We start from the raw sequence: 21989 nt of genomic DNA, 5'->3' as shown, positions 1-21989 counted from the left end.
CAGACAAGGAAGGAAATGTGGAAGCGTATATTAAGGACATTAAGTATGCTTTGCGTTTCTATCCTGAGGCTACGGAGAAGGAAAAGGTTCTCCTAATCCGCAAAACTACCTCTCGCCAAGTCCATTCTTGGATGGAGAGGCAAGGGTCCATGGTCTGCGATAGTTTTCAACGCTTGTGCAGAGCATTAATTAGGGACTATTCCAGGTTCATTGATCCAGTGGCAGCAGTGACTGCCGCACACCAGATCAAACAGGGTAAGCATGAGTCCCCCTGTGATTACTATGAAAAGCTTAGGAAAATCTATTTTGCGGGTCAAGATCGACCCGGGGCCGAGGAAGAGGTGAGCTTTAAAGGGTTGTTTGTTGCTAATTTGTTCCCAACGATTAAGGAAATGATCATATTATATGCAGACGCAACGTATATGAACATAGCCGAAATTCGTAAAATGGCACAGAAAGCTTGGGAAAGCAAGTACAATAGCGCCTCTGATCGTAAAGATTCAAGCACCCAAGTACTGGCAAGGTGCTCTGAGAGACCTAGTTCTCCACTGGAGTTAGAGGGGACAGAGATTCAAAGAAGGAAAGAACCTCCCAAGGATGGAACCCAAGACACCCAGGCTTACAATAAAAAAAAGAAAGAAAATCCTAAGTGTAGTAAAAGTAAAACAAGGTACAAGGAAAAGTATAAAGGAAAGAAATCTGCTCCTAACCCAGTTGGGTTAACTCAGTCTCTGAGCAATGTTGCAGTTTCTGAGCTACTGCTACGCTTAGCTCTGCTCCCTTTGCCCCCTCTTCCCAAACTGGAAGTTAGTAGCCAGGGTAAAGGGCCGGACTCGCCACCTGAGGCATGACTAGCTCTGGAACCACCCCCTGTCCCCGCCTCCATGTTTTTGATTGGATGTGAGGAACAGCAGGGGGGTTTCTCTGACACATCAGCCCACTGGGACCTCCCAGTGGGGGAAGTTGCCTGCAGGCAAGCTGAACCTTTGGTGATGTTACTGGGTGATCTGACACAGAGAGGCAGAGCCAAGCAAGTTTACATAGAAGTGACCATTGAGAATGTGTGGGAGTGTGAAGCCTTGTTGGACACTGGGGCTGAAATTTGTTTAATGTCTGCCACCACATTTGGCGAACTGAAACAAATTATGGAAACCTCAGACCAACGACTGAAAGTGGAAGCTTGTAGTGTGAACATTACAAGTTACACAGAGACTAAGGCACAACTCACTCGAAAGGCATTGTTAGAGTTCACCTTTGGGAAGATTAAGTTGGTTCATCCAGTTTATATTTCCAAATTTGAAACAGAGAAGTTGATCATTGGTCAGGATCTATTGAACAGGTTGTGAGCTCAAGTTCAATCACCAAAGCAAGTGGAATTGAATGACTGATATGATACAGCCACCAAGGTACAACTTCCCAATGAGACCATTTTTGTGCATGTCCCTAAAGGGGGCACCAGCTTACCATGTAAGCCAACCATTCGAACCCAGGTCCCTACCAACTATTATAGATATAGTGAAGGTCAGGTGCCTGAATAACACTTGAATTCCCAGTTACCTCCCTCTGTTAATCAACTTCCACCTATTGGTTACCATCAGTAACCATACTCAATCCTGAGTAATACTAATACCAATTGTTTTTGTTTTTTTGTTTTAATGTACTTGTGTTATAATATGTAACCTGTATATGTGCTAGTATAGGATTGTCAATTTGATTGGAATACATTCTGCTTAAATAATGAAATATTAGTTTGTTTTCTTTGATTTCTCGGAGTGATGAATGGTGAAGTCCACTGTTGAATTCTGTTACATAACTTTGAGATAAATGCTTAACGTCTTATTTTGTCTTGAAGGGGATAACGTCCTAGTCGACCTCAGTCCCATTCAAGAAAGGGGGTATGTAGCGTTATGTTGGGTGTATTTGGATAAGAGCATTTGGGCTCTGAGCTGAAGCACTGATCTAAAGAAAACCTCTCCCCCCCAAAGTTATCAGATTCCCTTAGCTCATCAGCTTGGTTTGCATCAAAGTGACAGTTTTGGAGAGGATGGCACCAAGAAGAGGCCAAATAGTTTGGAATTCTGCTATGAGATGTCTGGAGAAAGGGGCCTGTAGGTGATAAAAACTCTTTGAAGTGGACGAGAGCCGAAATCCCGACACAGAGCTACGAACCCAGGCCAACCGGCATTTCCAAAAGATGGCATAGATTGACATCAGTCATAAATCAAGCCCCCCTCCAATAGGACACTGGGGGCTGAAACCGAAATCCAATCTCAAAAACTCAAGAACCAATCACCTATTGATCTGACAGACTATAAGGAACAGCGGACAGTCTTTCTCTCTCTCTCTCACCTGAACCAGTAACTCGCTGCCACAGCTCAACCTGTAGCTCTGTTGCCAGAACCGGAACCAGAAACCAACCAAGTCTTTGCCGGCAACAGAAGAGTTAAACTGGGAGAAGGAGATTGAGCCGTACGAAGAATTCTTTTAAAGGACTTTATTAAATAAAGAACTTTACAGACTGCGCTGCCCGCCTGTGCCCACCTGATCAGTGGAGTTTTACAGCTGGACAATTGACTAAGTCAACTGTATACGAAAGTGTCAGTCATTTAAATAGCTATTTGAGTCTTAAGAAACTTGACCCTTGGAACGAACAGGGCCCTGCTTTCCTCAAAGACTTTGTCTTCAAATAAGTACGGTGAGAGACCCTGCTTGCCAAGAAGATTTTGTGCACAACCTTGGAGCCTTCAAACCAGTGGAAAATCTGTTTGGAAACGACTCTACTTTCGCGAAACCCCAACTTCCAGGTGCATCGACTGAGTGGAAGTTCTTGGACAAAGCCGAACCGGACTGCCTTTGTTCCAAACCACACGGACCTCGTGCCGTGTGCTGTTATCTGAGCCCGAAGCCAGAGAGGCCTCTCTGCGACGAAGTTCAGATAAGTTTAACAGTTTGGAGTTCATGATTCATGACATTTGAGAAATCAATTAGAAATGTTAATCTGTGATTCATAACTCTAGAATGTGTAATATCATTTAGTTTTCTTAAATATAAATGTGTGTTGCATTAAACTGTTTTGTTGATAATTTTAGAAATAAAATCTGTCAACGCCGAGAAATATCTTCTCATTCCTGTTTAACTGTTTAGTCTGAAATTGACACAAGTTAATAGACATTAGATTAGTGGTGGCCCTGCCTATCCTTAATCATTGAATAATAATCAGTTAAGGGAAATTGTGGTAACAAGTAATGATAGGATCTTTCTCGGCACCTAAACGTAAATGAGACTGATATATATATAAGGAGAAGTTACCTGACATAAATACTAACCTGCGTAGTTATTTAATGTCTGACTAATAATACTAACGAGAGACTCCCCTTCGTCTTACTAACCGGTTTTGTAGTCAATGTGTTTATAACCTTTTTTTGTTTAACGATTTGTGTTATCATATGCGATCCCATGGTCTTTGATTTGGTCACGGAAGTGATTTGTCTTTGATTTGTTGATCTAGAGTTGAATTTTAATTAGTTTTTCCCTTTTGTATAATTAGTGTAGTGCTACATTTAGTCTTTGTTTTGAATAAATTTGACAATTTATATCTTTGGAATTGGTGTCTGCGTCCAATTATTACAGAAATTGAGTTCTACAAGATTCCAGGATTCGTGATAAGGTGATACTATAAATTCACTTCTTTAATTGAAATTTATAAGTGTACCTTACGCTACAAAAGGAAAAGCAAAATGCACTCCACAAACAACCAGAGCTATTAGCTGTAAGAGTTAGGTCTACTTCACTTTTGTTAGTGATGTTATTTTTCAAGGATTAATTGTACGAATGCAATTATACCAAAATGGGCATGCTTTAGGTAATCCACAAGAGAATGTTGTGAATCGAATCGATGAAACATTATTCAGTCTTTTACAGATATGGATAAGTCAAGGTTGTTCAGCAAATCAAGTTATTTTGAAAGCATTACAGTGGGCAAGAGATCAAGGTCACAGTGATGCCTTAGACAGACGCTACTACCTAACTCCTACAGATGTTTGGTATGTGCAACGCTTATTAGCCTCAGCTACCAGGCTTGACGAAAATGACAGCATAAGTGTCGATGAACTGGTAAAATCTGGACTTGTAAATCATGTCGTTTTCTACCAACCTCTGTATAGACCTACGAGCCAGCCTTTAATAATAGTGATTCAGAATGATTGGCAGAAGAAGTAGTTGCTTGACCATGATAATACAATGGTCTTTCTGAATGCGACATAGAAAGGCAATACATCATATGGTTATGTCTTTTACGCACTGATCACACAAAACCAAACCAGACGGGGTGTACCAGTTGCTTACTTCATTGTAAGTGGAGAGACAACTGATATTATTGCTAATTGTCTTCAGAAGATAAAGGAAGCCACACCAGCATTTTCTCCTTGGTAAGAATATATTATGTCTAGAGACATGCTTTATAGTGAAATTATAAATGTTTTCTAGGTGTGTGATGATAGACAAAGACCTTAAAGAAGTGAATGCTGTGCATAAAGTATTTCCAGAAGCACACAGAGAGTTGTTACAATCTGGAACAAACTCCCCAGCGATGTTATTGAAGCAAAAAAATTGGGAACATTTAAAATCAGACTGGATAGGATGCTTGGATCACTCAGTTATTAATGGACACCAAATGAGCACGATGGGGTGAATGGAAATACTTGGAAATACATTGTTTGTTAGTATCACCTCCTAATTATTATTATTATTATTATTATTATTATTATTATTATTATTATTAATTTAATTAAATGCAGAGTAAGATTATTTACAAAGACTGCGTAGGTACTTTCTCGGTCAGAAGGCAAAGGCTGACACAGAAGTGTGTCCCATTGAACGCTTTTAGCTTCACCCTACACCCTCCTCACTCAAGTGCACACTTGTCGAAGGGTGTAGGAGCACGTGTGTGCGATTTGGGATGCATTCACTTGAGCTATATAAGCCCAAACTTAGACCTGGATCCACTTGCATCAACATAGACTAAGTCTTTGTCTTAGTATAATTATAAGTCCTATTAAAAATAGACACTCAGTTAAGACCATTGCATAGAACAGTCTTTCCTTAGACTGGTCTAAGACTGGTCTTACTTAGTCAATATCGCATTGCAATCTGGGAATTTTAAGACACCTGATGAAAAATAAAAAGGCGTTTCTCTAACAGCGATGATCCCAGTTAACTGAAAATCCATGCTAGTTATTGAAATATAATGTCAGATGAATTTATAATTTGATCACCATTTTCAGAAACTTTCACTAACGCATTCAAACACAAGCTGTGGGATAAAATGAAAGAACTTAACATCATTAAGCCACTGTGTGTTTGTAAAAGACGGGAGAAACGATTAATTAATATGCTAATTTAATTTATGATTATTATTATGATTATTATTATTATTTATTCCATTGCCAGAAGCCCTTATTCAGGGTGATGTAGGCTATAGGATACAATAGCAAAACAAAAGTGCTAAATACAGCACAAAATTACTAATCAGATATAATACCAATTAAAAAAAATAAATGACAGAAGTGCAGGTAAAATATAGAGTTGGTTATTGAAGTCTCAATGTTTGTGGTGATTGCTGTGTGCGGGACAGCGGGGTGTGTGAGTCAGCGGGAGGCTTCGCCTGCCTTTCAGCATCAGTGTCTGTTGCTGTAGACTCAAGCCAGCTGTCTATTCAAAGATCCAAGTTAGCCTGGGGGTGAGGAGGCTCCCCCTCAGTCAGTGGCATAGTTTTATGCAACCAGCCCCTGTAGTTCAGTCTACTATCTTGACCAGCCTTGCACAACTCTTTGCTTTGTTTACTTGTTATACTGGCTTTGGTCTTCAGTATGTCATGCTTGTATTTCCAACCACAAATGTTAAAAGTTCTGTGTAAATGTATTTGCTTAAAAATAAACATACAAAATTAACACAAACCTCTAGAATATGTGAATACATACATGGTGGCCACACTAAGAAATCCTGTCATTGTCCATGGGAACATATTGTGTTTATCTGTGTACCATGTCTCATGGCTTCCAACTATACTTTTCCCAACACTGTTGTCTAAGTGGGTCAACTATCTTAAAAATACTGCATAGTCCTGTAAGCCAGTGACACAATGTATTTAAAATGAAATATACACTCACCCAGAAGGAGGAAAACAATGCATTCCCCCTTCATTTTTACAGAATGGAACTAAGTAATGTTTTGCAGATGTTTTCCAGATTCTAAAACAAAACAAAACAAAAACACAACAACAACAACAATAGTCCAGACCAAATGTTAAATTACAAACTTGTACTGCATCACATCTTTATTTATAAGTGGTAGAAAGTAACTTCTGAACATATTTTGTGATGGCATAAGAGCTTGTAGGTGTCTGTCTCTGTCCTATATGTCTACTTGATGGGTTTCTACCATCATTTTGAATAAAGATTAGTATTTTCTATCTTATCAGTCTATGCCCGCCTCTATGCCCGCCTCCACCCCCACCTCTACCCTCACCATCCACTCACCCTCCATTCACCAATTAAATTGGCCTACCTCTGTTAATTGATGTCTGTCTCCTTCATGCAGTGAGAGTGCCACTCCTTTATCCTTTGTCTGTCTTTACCTGCCAACTCCAGTGATTTTCCAAGCAGAGTATACCTGATTTGGCAATGCCCTACAAGGGAACCAGTCAAATTATTTGTATCTCTTGGGATATTCAAAATAACCTGGACTTTGTTTTTTGGCCCATTCAAATTATTAATCTGTTACTTTACATGTTTCATTCAAATCATGACATCTACTACAAATCCTTAAAGCAGAATGGATATCCACTGAGTTTGTATCTGGTGCCAAAAAATCCTAAAGTTACTTCAGTAGAATCAGTCGAGTCCAGTCACAGCAGTATCATTAATATTGACATTGATGTGCAAGCCTATTACAAAGACAGGCAGAACTATTAACAAACAGACTTGTTTCAGCTCAAAATCCATCCTCAGTGTTTCAATGTTGAAAGCAAATGTCACGAGAGAGAGAGAGACAGACAGACAGACAGACAGACAGACAGATACAGGTATTAATCCATCTCTCACAAATTCTAAAAACATCTCCAAAGGGCAGGGACTATAGCTGCGGGGACTCCAGCAAGGAGAAGACTGCGAGGAGACGCTGCACAGCAACAGCAACACCAGGCAACCATGACAATCTCTCCAATTCCTGTCCTGCTCTCTTCTTCCTCTCGGCATGCACCTGCACACCATTGTTTCACTAATCCCTCCAACCTCATCTCTCTGCCTCTCCCCCCCTCCTCCTCCCTCCCCTCTACTCCACTCTCTGGAGGCCTGTGGAACTGCCACTCAGCTTCCAACAAGGCCGACTTCATCTCTGCCTTCGCCTCCCACCAGTCTCTGGATTTCCTCGCTCTCACCGAGACATGGATCTCCCCAGACAACTCTACCACCCCTGCTGCCTTATCCTCTCTCTTTGTCCTGTCCCACTCCCCTCGTCTTACCAGGTGGGGAGGAGAAACAGGGCTCCTGCTCTCCCCATCTCTCCTCTTCTCTGTCCCCCCATCTCTCTCCTCTATCTCAACCCACAGCTTTGAATTCCATACAGTGGAAATCACCTTTCCCTCTCACATCTTCCTTCTAGTTTTCTACCGCCCACCTGGTCCACTCACCTCCTTCCTGGATGAACTCGACTTTCTTCTCTCCTCTCTCCACTCGCTGTCCTCACCTACCATCCTCCTGGGAGACTTCAACATCCACCTCTCCAACCCTTCCCACTGTGCCGAATTTCTTCCTCTCCTTCACTGCTTTAACTTCTCTCTCTCCCTGTCTCCCCCCACTCACAGGGCTGGCCGCCAGCTAGACCTCATCTTCTCTAGAGGCTGCTCCCCTTCAACACTCTACGTGACACCCATGGGCATCTCGGACCACCACTTCATTTCCTTCTCCCTTTCCCACCTCACCTCACTCATATGCTGAAGTTTCTGCTCTCCTCCTACGTCATAAATGTGTGACCTGGACCCTCTCCATTCTCGTCTCTTCCAAGCTCCACTGCTCCGCTCCCTCCACTGGCTCCCGATACCAGCACCCATTCAGTTAAAGATTTTGACCCTCACCTACCGCTGTCTCGACCACACTGAACCGAGTTACCTTCAGTCACTCGTCTCTCCATACATCCCCTCCAGACCACTGCGCTCCTCCAGCGCCAGAAGACTAACTCTGCCTCCTCTCCACTCTCCTTCCTCCAGAGCCACTCCTTCTCATCCCTGGCCCCTAAGTGGTGGAATGACCTGCCCACCGAAGTCAAAACTGCAGAGTCCTTGACCTCATTCCGGCGCTTACTCAAGACGTATCTTTTCCGACAACACTTGTAATATTAGTCCTCTATCCCTGCTAGATAGCACTTCAGCTTATTATGCTCCTCGCGTTCTTGATTGTTTCCTCCTTGCTCCCTTTCCCGTAGCCCTTGTCTGTGACCCTACATCTTGACAGCACTTAGCTTTCACCGTCCAGGATGTAGGAAGTCACTTACTGTACTTGTGTACATTGTAAATTGGAATTTGTAAAATGTATTTTGAATTGCTGTTTTAGCCAAATTGAATTTGTAATAATTGATGCTTTATACTTCTCTGTATTTTTGCACTTTGTTTGCACTTATGTTGTAAGTCACCCTGGATAAGGGCGTCTGCCAAGAAATAAAAATAATAATAATAATAATAATAATAATAATAATAATAATAATAATAATAATAATAATAAAAACTGGTTTTCTTCCTTACTCTGTGTATTTGTTTTAAATAGTAAGCTAGTGTTTATAAATCCATGTAAGTCGCCTTCGATAAAGCTCCTTATATCTCCTTGAAAAGATATTCTGACCAAAAGATGTGCCTGAGCGCATTTTCTAAACCTGTTAATGGCATGCTAATCTCGTAGTGAAGGGATTTACAATGCAAGTCCCTAGGTGTGAAAGAGAAACTTCAACACTCAAACACTGAATGCCAGGCAAATATAATTCAAATCCTTGATAATACCTTGACTATTCAAATAAGCCACTGACTACAATTCATGTGGAAAATTCTAATGATTGAGGTGGCATTTTTCTTGCCAAGGGGTTTCCTGTGTGGGTGTTTTAAAAGCAGAAAAACAAACAAGATAAGACAAAGGAATTAATCTTTTTATAAAGATGGATACAAGAGAATTAAAAACTCACTCTAGATAAAACACTAATTAAAAACAATATCTCATCACCCATTCAGTACATTACTAATTACCCCACCCTGCCTTATTGCACATTCATTGATTAATATAACCATATAACTATATAGCATTTATCCCAGTGGACCAGATACTAGCAGCATAAATCAGATCACAAAACAGCTCCCCCTATATGCAGTACCACACTCAGTGTCTTCAACATATAACCCCATAAATATATAACGTAATCCACACAATGCAAAATTCTCATCTGTGACTCAAACACAGACAACAGTAATAGTTATAATACATATAATACATCTAGCAAAGACAACAAAGATTATACAAATAATAATCATCCACTAAAAAGGTTAGGTACTAATCAGGACACTGGTTTAATTGTGCTAGATAGCTGAACTTAACCAAGGGAAGTTTGTATAGTCTAATGTAGAATTAGAGGAGGGGAGGGGAGGGAAATAAGTTAAATATAATGGAATTGGATTTACAAACAAGAAGGAAATAAAGCTAACACAATATGTAACCCATACAAATTGTATGCAGCAGGGATAAGAGGGAAAGACACTGCACAGACAGGAGGCGGTGTTACGTTTGTCATTCAGAGTAGTGTCTCTAAGTCACTCGTCTCAATAGCAGAAGCCCACGGGTTCATGTAGTTTAAATCCTCCAGTTTGAACCAGTTCTTTGTGCGCTTACCCCAGCTCTATCTCTGAGCTCCTCGCCCTCCCTGTCTCTCCCTTTGTATCTCTGCTCACCTTCTGACAATTATCACCCCAACTGCATACCAATTATCATGTACATTTTCATGCAGCAATTGAGATTATTAATTTGGGCATTACACCCCGGGGGAAAGACAGGTCAAATCCAGAATTTAATCTGGGATAGTGATTCGAAAACATGGCACGCTGAACAGTTGTGCTGCACAATTTGTGATAACTTGGTAATTGACTATCCAGGCATTAAAGGTTGGGCATCCTTGACTTAAATAGTAATAGCTGATGCTACTGACACTGTATGAACCATAGTGTATTTTTAAGTTCAGAATAGCCAATCAATCAAAACCTTTATTTATGCAGGAAGCCCAACTGAGACCGAAACCATCTGCAGTGGGGCCCTGCTAGAAAGTCAGGAAATAAATAAAATATAGGTTAGTAAAAAGAAATACAATAAACCATCAAGCAGTGAAGACATTAGTCTGAGCAGAGTAGCCAATGGGCTCCTGTGTGCCTGCCTGTCTCAGCCCAAGCTCACAGTACACAGACGGATCTCCCTCTTTTTGCAAAATCGGGAACTGTTTTCTCTGTTCGGATGACAAAGGTGCCACAACTTTCTCTCTGTCAGGACTAATGTGTATGCTTGTCCTGATTGGTCAGGTCCTGGGATCATTCTCATTGGTCAGATGTATATGTTCATTCTGACTGGATATGATCCTTGGATAGAAAGATAACAGGCCCACATATCTGTCCTGTGACGAGTGGAAATTTGGTTTCTGCCTGACAACTCCTTAGGAAAACCTATATATGGTTAAACCAGGGAAAATTAAGGCATACGTAATGTTTCATATAATGGGGACTATGTTGGATATATCAAGCCCAAATTGCTGGGGAAAACTAGTTCTTATTAGACTCTGTTCCTCTGGGTATCAGGGTTGAACTATAGCACTGAATCAAAGCACAGTGAGACAGTGAGACAGTGACCCTGTTCCCACAGACACACAGGTAAAGAAATGCAGTTCTTCACTTGTAATAAACATGTCCACAATAATTACACTATGGGAGGAATAGAACTAGAATAAGTAACCCATGAGAAAGACCTAGGAGTCTACATGGACTCTTCACTCACTTTCTCCATCCAAACAATGTTGTTAGGGTATGCTAGGGTATATTGTCAAAAGTGTAGAATTGAGAACAAGGGCAGTGATGTTCAGACTGTACAATGCACTAGTTAGAGCTCATCTGGATACTGTGTGCAGTTCTGGGCTCCACACTTCAAGAAAGATATCGCTGCTCTAGAGGCAGTTCAGAGGAGAGCAACCAGACTTATTCCAGGTCTGAAGGGAAAGTCCTACTGAGAGACTGAGGAACTGAACCTTTTCACCCTGGAACAGAGACTATGTGGGGACTTGATTTAAGTCTTCAAAATCATGAAAGGCATCGACCACATCAATCCAGAGGAGCTTTTCCAGATCAGCAGAGACACACACACCCGGGGACACAAATGGAAATTGGGCTTTAAGGCATTCAAGACAGAAAAAAGAAGACACTTCTTCACACAGAGAGGCGTCACAATCTGGAATAAACTCCCCAGCGATGTGGTCGATTTCGGAACATTTAAAAATAGACTGGATAGGATCCTTGGATCACTTAGTTATTAATGAACACCAAATGAGCATGATGGGTTGAATGGCCTCCTCTCGTTTGGAAACTTTCTTATGTTCTTATACCAAACAATTGGTTCTTGTATTTGACCTTTACAATACAAATTATAATAAAATCAAGGCAAGGTACTGAATGCAGGGTGGTATAATGCAAATTGCTCCAATTCTTGAAACTGAAGGCTGTAAAGGTCAAATACAAGAACCAATAAAAAAAATATGTTGATCAATACGAATACATCTACAATGATCTTGGCATTGTTTAGTGTGTGACCAATCAGAATTAGACATATACATTTGACCAATGTGAATGATCTTGGACTTGACCAATCAGGACAGGAGAAAATTGTGGCACCTTTGTCATCCGAGCATTTTGTCTTTCAGGTAATCAAGGTTACATCGGCAACCCAGCCTTTTGATGTAACGCAGTCGGACGCGACCCTGTGGAGGCTTGTACACACATTTGGTTTAGAGGATGTTCTGAGAACTGTACACACAGCTCTGAAAAGAATTGAGACCACTTAACATTGATTGCTGAACTTGGAGTGGTCTCTTAATTTTTCCCAGAGCTGTATGTCTGTACATAGTATTATATTGTTTTGTTGCTTTACTCTAGTGGTGACCTCGGGTACTGCAGCATATATCCTCTAACTTCCGGTTCACGACTCCTTCCGCTATAAACAAATCTGAAGAGAAGCAGCCTGAATGAGCTCCCCTTTTCTTTTTTGACAGGCCTTGGAAAGTTAAGTCTGTATGTAGACTATTTGGTTGTTTTTATTTAATTTGACTGTTCTTGTATTTTATTTTATACTTATTTTCCCCCACACAAGACTAAAAACTGTATTTTACTGTATTATTGCACTTTTGTATTGCTCTTGTATCCTGTGTAAGTCACCCTAGATAAGGATGCCAGATAAGAAATGCATACTAATAATAACAGCGACCACACCTGAAGCCATTAATCACTCTCAGGTCCCCGTGAACATGTGTACACCTGCCTTGCCTCCCTGCCTACTGTACCTCTTTAAAACTCACCTGTTGGAAAAGAGAAGAGTTTTTATTTATTTATTTATTTATTTTTCATATTGATTTAAGACTTCATAAGAAATAATAAAATATACTTAATTCCCTTTTTGTTGATTTCACGCTTCTGTCTGTCTGGGGTGTCAAAACCATAGATCAAAAGATCCTGATTGGAGAGGGACTGTAAATGATTGCAAGCTCAGCTGTTGAGGTCCTAGTTCCTCTATAAACCACAAGGTGATGCAGCTGCTACAACTGTGACATAGCCTACATGAGCTAAGCAGATAGAACACACAACACTACACCACACAGATTTTATTCTTTTAAGCATCATTTTAGTATTTTGAAAACATGTGTAATAAGACTAACAGGCCTGTCTGAACAGTCCATTTGCAGTGGTATGCAGTGTGGGTTTATCCTCTTATGTCTCGCAGTGTGTACTGGATATTTACTTGTTTAATTGGTAGTTGAATAAAGTTTTTTTAATCAAGGAAATTATTTTAAATATTTATGTTGTATGGAGTTGATTTTAGCCAACAGCTAACAGCTGTACTGCATACTAAAAGTACAATCAGTTGCGAATTTGTATCACTGGCACAGAGCCAGACATGTTAGAAAATTTTACATTTGGGAAACAGCCATATAAAATGTAGGCTTAGTCACCTGACAAAAATGTACACACAATGAAACTCCACATTTAATCAAACACAGGTCAAATTAACTGCTTACACGTTTCCCTGCCACTCACACAGGTGCGTGATGCACGCAGCACTACAGCACTGACATTTTCTTCACTGGGTGATAATTACAATCATAGTAAGCTGTCTGCATATAGACTATGTACAACAAAATGTATTAATATTAACAAACCTGAACAAACCAAAAGAGCAATGCAGCAATGAGTGCTATAATAGTTACTCTAGGGCCCTGGGTACAGGTGTTTCATACTCCTTTAATGGATCTATGTCTCCAGCTTCTCAGCTTCCTTCTCACACACCCTCCCTTTATTGTGTGAACACAATGCATCATTCCAGTTATTTAAACCATCGATGTCTCTCATCACTGCACAGTGCTCCACCTCAGAAGTACCAGAATATTTATCATAGTTATCAGGCTGATTGTCACTCCAGTATCTGAAAAGAAAAATAATAATACTATGCATTAAAATGGTAATGTCATTTTATTTTAAAATGTAACTGAAAATGTGTAATTGTTTTATAAGAGTTTTAAAAAATACAAATACTATATTTTAATCAAACATGTCTTTGTACTGATGAAGAGACATAAATACTTTCCCTCAGCACCATCCAGTTCATCACATTAATGTCTATACAGTATAATGCATGAAGTGCACCAAGCAAAATAGCCATTTTAATTTGGTCAAAATGCTGAAGCTGGAAATGCATCTAGACTAAATGGAAATATTTACAGTTTGTAAATCAACAAGAAAGATTCAGAATTCGAAATAATCGTACTTCTTACCTCAGATTGCCTAAAGCCGTGTCATCTACCCAGCACCAGTCTCCTGTCTTCTTCAGATCCGTGAGTCCGATCCAGTTGGGTCTAGATACATGGTGTTCAATAAATTTCTAAATATGAAGACAGAAACAAAACTAGACTTAACATACACCAATACAAAATAATAAACATGTTTATTTAAAGTATGAATTGCATTTGCTTATCTAGAACTCACTAAATACACAAAATCACTCCACCTTTGCCCAACCCTTGTCTCTCCTCACCCCTCTCTCATGGTCTCTGCCCTTCTTCTGTAGGATATCTGGCCCTGCCTTCACCTCACTCTGCTGCTTCATATTGCCCACTACAGAAGACCCGTTCTGGGCGATTTATTTTGTTATTTTATTTATGATCAATCAATAAGTCAAAAGCACAAGTTCAGTACAGTCACTATGATGATACGAGTCAATGGAAACATCAGGCACAGCGGAGAGACAAACAAAATGACTATAATCTCTGTTACCTATGTTTATACTGGAAGAGTATTGGGTTTCCCATGGGAGTCGAGTATCTGCACCTTATCTGAGCTCAAGTCAAGACCAAGACCAGGACAATCCTTGTCCAAGACCAAGTAATATAAAAATTGTAAATGTCAAAAAACTACTCACTTCTAAATCTTTTGTAGCCATTTTTGTATTACTGTAGTATAAATACATGTTCATTTGGTTTCATATGTTGTTTTTTTCTGACTTTATGTGAACAAAAAGACACAAATTCGCCCGTTTTCTCATTGGAAATGGTTAAATTTCAAAATATCATTGTCCTGGTCACAAAAGTAAAGTTTGTGGGGAATAATATACATTTTCTATACTTTTGAGGCATAAGCAATTAGGAAATCACACTTACTACCCAGAAACATAAACTGTGCTACATAGTGTTATTAGTAATTAGTAATTAGTACTATTTTGCAATTTACATCAAAACAGTTTGTTAATTGCTACCTTAGTTATGTTTGACACTTTTAGTTTAAGTTAACAAGGCCATTGTGATTTCATTTGATTTAAATCACCTGTGCACGGTTTAAAAGGAGAGAGAAGTGGGCCAGTCAGAAGGCTGAGCTAGATGGACGTGCTTCACCTTCAGGAGCGTGTCCTTAATCTCTTTTGTATTTGTAATCTCGTGTGTATTTGACCAAGAGCTATTCGCTAGCTACTTATTGTAAATAAAATGTACTTCTTGTTATTTCACTGCAACTCAGAGTCTCCTGGTAATGTTTATGCCCAGGCAATGGCCAACCTTGTTGTCATTTACTACCTAAAAAAAAAAAAAAAAGATTAGGTAGTACCTGCTCCTCTGCAGTCTCTATGATGACAAGGTGTCCTTGCTTTGATGAACAGTTATCACGACTGCTGGTCCAGTTCATCTCATCAGTTGAGAAGAAGTAACATCTGTTATGAAATGGCACCCAAGGCTTCTGACAGAAATATCCAGTCATTCCTGCAGATTCAGAAACAGAGAGGTGAATGTCAAGCTAACTCATAGATGTTGTAAGAACGTCTAGTATTGATCAGCAACTACATTGGACTTCGATCAAAATTAATTGCTGATCAATACTACAAGTTCTCACACTGTGAATTAGGCAGTTGATATAGTCTGTCTCATTCTTACTAAGTATATTTCAATTGTATTCAAATGAAAATATTTGATCATAAACTGGTAAGATACGTATATTGGGAGATGTATGATGAGTTGCAACATTAATGACACTAAACCTCAAATTAAAATTGATTATTTAAGCAGCTCACAAATCTGTGGCATGTTGGTTTAAATCATGTAGAAATATTTTGATTTATCCAAAACTAGCATGGGTTTTGTCATGCTTTTAAAAAACGAATCCTGCTTGGACATTTTGTTAAACGTGTAGATCTTCTGTAAAAGTGTGTAATGAATTTAAATGCAAAACCGTTTTTAATAACCTAGTCAGGGTCGTAATTAAATACAGTTATAATCTAGAGAGGTAGGTGAAAAGAGAAAGTGATATATTTCAGTTACATTTGTAATATAATAGGCATAACCCCTTTGCGTTACTGCTGCATTTTCAAATATATATATATGTTTATTTATAAAAATCCCCTCCTCTAGCAGTTTATACAGCACAAATGCAGTTTTCTCCCAGGGGTCACGGTGGGTAATTATTCTGCATTTTCTCAGTACGTCTTCACATTTAGTTTTACTTCAGTTAGAGATGTGTTGCAAGACATATTGTGTTTTCTCCATTCACCTGCACTTTTGTTAGCTGTTCAAAAATCTATATTAAATTAAAATGAAAAGGTTTAAGTTTCCATTAAACAGTTCTAAACATTGTCTCACCCACCACATGCAAAATACAAATACAACACCATCTTTATTTTGTATTGTATCTTTGGTTATTGAGTGGATAAATGTTCAATAGAAACAGTCGCACCCAGGAATGAACATTTAGGCCTATACTAGGGCTGAGCAACATGTCAACATTTCTTACCTTGAGTTAATGAAATATTTAGTTGCAAAAGTAGTTTTTTCTTAAGTTGTGAAATCTCTTCAGCATTAGTCTTGTCTTTCTGGCTTCTGTGAACTTAGTTGAAAAACACATTTGAAACTTGAAAACTGAATTTAACTACATACATTTTTTTCAGTTAGAAGTTAGAGAATAGAAGTGTAGTAATTATTTGTTTAATGATCAACTGGTATTTATGCTATTGTTGGATTATACCACAGGAAGTCTCTACTGTACGGAAGAGCATTAGGGCCACTTAAGAGAGAGAAAAAATATATATGTTTTGAGAAAAAAATTCAAAACTTTTGAGAAAAAAAGTCAAAAGTTTTGAGATTTAAAGTCAAAATAAACTTTTGAGAAAAAAAGTCAAAAGTTTTGAGATTTAAATGCGAAATAAACTTTTGAGAAAAAAAGTTGAAAGTTCAGGTTCAAACACAACAGTATCGATATGGTGTTGTAAGGGGACTGGGTAAAACCCGAAATGGGTTCTAGATGAGGAGAAGGTTATCGTGAAGTTAAAAAGACTGTGTAGAGCTGTATTGAACTGAAATTTAGGTATAAAAGAGAATTATTGATGTCTAAATTACTGCACTCAACAGCACTGTGCAGTAGTGGTTAGGGTTGACTCATTATTCAAAGGTTGTGGGTTAAAATCCTGGGTGGGGTAATGCTGTTGTACCCTTGAGCAAGGTACTTCACTTAGATTGCGCCAGTAAAATGCCCAGCTGTATAAATGGGTACAAATGTAAGTCACCCTGGATAAGAGCGTCTGCTAAATGACAAATAATGTAATGTAATGAAAAGTATGCCTTAGAACACTAATAAGCCTTATTAATCACTCGAATGGACAAATATTGTAAACTATTTTGGGTGTATATTTCCAGTTCCAAAAATAACTCCCCAGCAAAAAACTACTGTACCTTAAAAAGGACTATGATGATTTTGGGGAGTTGTCTTTTCAATATTAGAAAGCAACCCTTGGAAAGCTAACAACCCAATCTAAGACACAAACTTGTGGCATTGGGGACACTTATTTGGTTGTCTCTTCCCAGTCCGACAAATGGCTCCCCAGCATGAAACTGTTGTAGCACTATTGCACCTTAATACCACTATTACTTTTACAAATCCTGTTCAGTTTAACAAATTGTAGAAAATGTGTATATATAATAATAATAATAATAATAATAATAATAATAATAATAATAATAATAATAATAATAATAATTGTATTGGTGTTGTTAATGTTATTATTAGTATTAAAGTTCATTATTAATATTATTACATTATGTAATACAATATTTGCAATTAAAACACACGTTTCTGAAAGCCCAGAATAAGTATTTTTCTGTTTTAGATGTCTTTGTAAATCTTTCCATTGTTCCGGCGTTTCGGGTTTTACCCAGTCCCCTATCGACGCCATATCGACGCTGTTGGTGTTTGAACCTGAACTTTCAATTTTTTTTCTCAAAAATTTATTTTGCCTTTAAATCTCAAAACTTTTCACTTTTCTTCTCAAAAGTTTTGAATTTTTTTCTCAAAATATATATATTTTTTCTCTCTCTTAAGTGACCCTAATGCTCTTCCATACTATTGCAATATACCAAAGAAAATCAAAACATCAACAACAAAAACAACAATGGAAAATAATTAGAGGTGCTAAAATATATCCTAAATGCCTACAAGATATGACAACATTTGTGTTTTCCTTTTTATACAATGGAATGTTAAAATGTTCTTTATTACAGTACTTAAGTGTCTTCCTTTCAAAAGGAACATTGTGAATTAATTCTAAATTTATCAGCCTTTAGTTCTTCATTTTGAACTTGAGAGCTACTGCGAAGTGCTGTCTAAGCACTATGTGTAAAGTCACACATTGACTGTCTGTGGTTTGTAACGATACTTACGCAATACAGCAAGTGCAATAATTATCGCTGCCAATAAACAGCACAGGACTGCAAGCGATATTGTCAGATAAGGTCTGGAGGCAGCTTGACCCTCAGCTGTCTTAGGGGGAGTATTGTCTGTAAGAGATGCCAAAGTTGGGGCAAATATTGTCAGTTTACAATTTCATGAGAATATTTAACTAATATTCTATTAAAAGCAATATTGTGTTAAAGCATTTATGAAATTATTTAGAAAATATTACATTTGCCCGATAATGTTGATAATATTTTACACCCAAAGGGAAATTAGCTTTAAACATCTCTTACCTGGTACTATGGGTGACTGTGAGGAATTCTGTCCAGCAGTCTGAACTTCAGAGTAGGTAACTTCATGTTCTAAAATAAATTAGCAATACAAATAAGTAAAACAAAGCTGTATAAAGGGGTCATATTATCAGTCGCCTTGGATAAAACATTCTCCATATGCACAAAAAGCTTATTTGTCTAAACTGTTGTGCACAGATTTGTTTTACGGCCCTGTTAGTGAGCATTTCTCCTTTGCCAAGATCATCCATCCACCTGACAGGTGTGTCATATCAAGAAGCGGATTAAACAGCTTGATCAATTCACAGGTGCACCTTGTGCTGGGGACAATAAAAGGCCGCTCTGAAACGTGCAGTTGTGTCACACAACACAGTGCAACAGATGTTTTGAGGGAGTGTGTGATTGGCATGTTGACTGCAGGAATGACCACCAGAGTTGTTGCCAAATAATGTAATGTTCATTTCGATACCATAAGCCACCTCAAACATTGTTTTAGAGAATTTGGCAGAACGTCAAACCGGCCTCACATCCGCAAACCACGTCACCACACTGCCCTGTAACTGTGACTCAGTTACATCTTTTAAATTGTTGCATGTTGCATTTACACCGATCAGCCATAACATTATGACCACCTGCCTAATATTGTGTAGGTCCCAAAACAGCCCTGACCCATTGAGGCATGGACTCCACTAGACCTCTGAAGGTGTGCTGTGGTATCTGGCACCAAGACGTTAGCAGCAGATCCTTTAAGTCCTGTAAGTTGCGAGGTGGGGCCTCCATGGATCGGACTTGTTTGTCCAGCACATCCCACAGATGCTCGATTGGATTGAGATCTGGGGAATTTGGAAGCCAAGTCAACACCTTGAACTCGTGATTCATCAGACCAGGCCACCTTCTTCTATTACTCCGTGGTCCAGTTCTGATGCTCACGTGCCTATTGGAGATGATTTCGGCAGTGGACAGGGGTCAGCAGGGGGGCACCCTGACTGGTCTGTGGCTACGCAGCCCCATACGCAACAAACTGCGATGCACTGTGTGTTCTGACACCTTTCTATCAGATCCAGCATTCACTTTTTCATCAATTTGAGCTACTTTAGCTCGTCTGTTGGATCGGACCACACAGGTCAGCCTTCGCTCCCCACGTGCATCAATGAGCCTTGGCCGTCCATGACCCTGTCGCCGGTTCACCGCTTTTCCTTCCTTGGACCACTTTTGATAGGTACTGACCACTGCAGACCGGGAACACCCCACAAGAGCTGCAGTTTTGGAGATTCTCTGACCCAGTTGTCTAGCCATCACAATTTGGCCCTTGTCAAAGTTGCTCAGATCCTTACGCTTGCCCATTTTCCTGCTTCTAATACATCAAAATCTTCACAAAATGTTCTTGCTGCCTAATGTATCCCACACAATGACAGGTGCCATGATAATGAGATTATCAGTGTTATTCACTTCACCTGTCAGTGGTCATAATGTTATGGCTGATCGGTGTATATTTTTGTTCAGTATATTTATTGTATTTTGTAACTGATTCTATTACTGAACTTTTGTAATGCTTTAAAATGTGTATTGTTGCTTGGATATGGATAGGTTATTTGATTTTTTTCTGACTTTGATTCATATAAGCAATTCATAAATAAGGTTTCAAATAGGATTAAGTTCAAGTCTTTTAAAATCCTGAAAGGCATCGATGGATTGAAACTGGTGGATTACTTTTAGAAACTGTGAAACATTAATCCACAGTCAATACTGCAAATTAAGTGCACAAGTTGTTATGGCTTCAGGGAATTCAATATTTGAAGTATCCCAACGACTTAGTTTACCAATCCTGGTCATCAAGATTCAGAAATGTGTATTTAATCAAATCATCTTACCTGCTGTGTCACCCAGCTTGCGCTCTTTCCCCTTCTTATTGAAAATATTCACTTGGGCGTACAAGACATCCATTTTCTTGCATTGAACTGTGTCAACCGCACTGGAGAAGCGGTTTAAGATTAGCTTTGTCTGACAGTTGTTTCCCCACAACTAACTTGTCAGTTTTGAGGAAGTTCTGTGATGTAAATTGCATACAACTTCGGTTTGCCACAATTTGTAACCTCGAATTATAACTTTAAATACCTACTTTTTGTACACAATACTAGCCCAAAGGCTTACTTCAACTATGAAAACTGAATTAAGCTAAAATCAAACAGTTTCCTGATGGCATTTTATTAGTATTTGTTGTCTCTGATCGGAGAAAAATAAAAACCTACTGACAGTAAAACGTTGAGAGTTGTAGGTCACAGGACTACAATAGCAGCAGGAGACATGCTTTATTATTAATAATAAAATATTAAACAAAATGTTGAAACCAAATTAATCAATTAGATTTCTCTCCCTATCATAAAATTACATTTGCATATTAAACAGACATTTTTTAAACACAGTATAGAATTATGGCAAATCGTTTCCTTTTTGTATATTTGAACTATATGGGATCTGATTTATCCAGTTTTGTGTCTGTAATACAAATATGTACTTTATATGTTGAAAATATATTGGCCATGTAAATTTACACTACCGTTCAAAAGTTTGGGGTCACTTTGAAATTTACTTATTTTCCATGAAAACCTACATGAAATTAGTTTGAATATGAAATACAGGGACATGAATAGGAAATATAGTCATTGACAAGATTAGAAATAATGATTTTTAATTGAAATAATAATTGTGTCCTTCAAACTTTGCTGTCGTCAATGAATCCTTCCTTTGCAGCAATTACAGCCTTGCAGACCTTTGGCATTCTAGTTGTCAATTTGTTGAGGTCATCTGTAGTGATTTCACCCCATGCTTCCTGAAGCACCTCCCACAAATTGGATAAACTTGATGAGCACTTCTTACATAGCATTTGGTCAAGTTGCTCCCACAACAGCTCAATAGGGTTTAGATCCGGTGACTGTGCTGGCTACTCCATTATAGACAGAATACCAGCTGACTGCATCTTCCCTAAATAGTTCTTGCATAGTTTGGAGCTGTGCTTTGGGTCATTGTCCTGTTGTAGGAGGAAACTGGCTCCATGGCAAGAAAAAAAAAAAAAAGATTGTCTCATGATAAACCCGAATTTACAAGTTTAAATGTCGAGATTTAAAGTCGAAATCTGGAGTGTTTTTGTTTCACATGGTACCGGG

The 21989-nt window shown here is 38.8% G+C and overlaps 1 protein-coding gene across 1 annotated transcript; it reads right to left on the bottom strand.

The window, feature by feature from the left end:
* Positions 1–13299: 13299 nt before the first annotated feature.
* Positions 13300–20891, bottom strand: LOC136768557 (C-type lectin domain family 4 member E). The gene is made up of 7 exons (XM_066722818.1): positions 20697–20891; positions 18829–18897; positions 18523–18639; positions 16604–16696; positions 15428–15579; positions 14107–14213; positions 13300–13757 (listed from the first exon to the last, which is right to left on the bottom strand). Exons 1-7 carry the CDS (start codon positions 20767–20769, stop codon positions 13586–13588), a joined length of 783 nt encoding a protein of 260 aa, XP_066578915.1. The 5' UTR covers positions 20770–20891; the 3' UTR covers positions 13300–13585.
* Positions 20892–21989: the final 1098 nt, after the last annotated feature.

This window comes from Amia ocellicauda, chromosome 14 (genome assembly GCF_036373705.1).
Source record: "Amia ocellicauda isolate fAmiCal2 chromosome 14, fAmiCal2.hap1, whole genome shotgun sequence".
NCBI classification, from domain to species: Eukaryota; Metazoa; Chordata; class Actinopteri; order Amiiformes; family Amiidae; genus Amia; species Amia ocellicauda.
The sequence above is the reverse complement of the archived record's forward strand: the minus strand, read 5'-3'. Positions and strand labels throughout refer to the sequence as shown.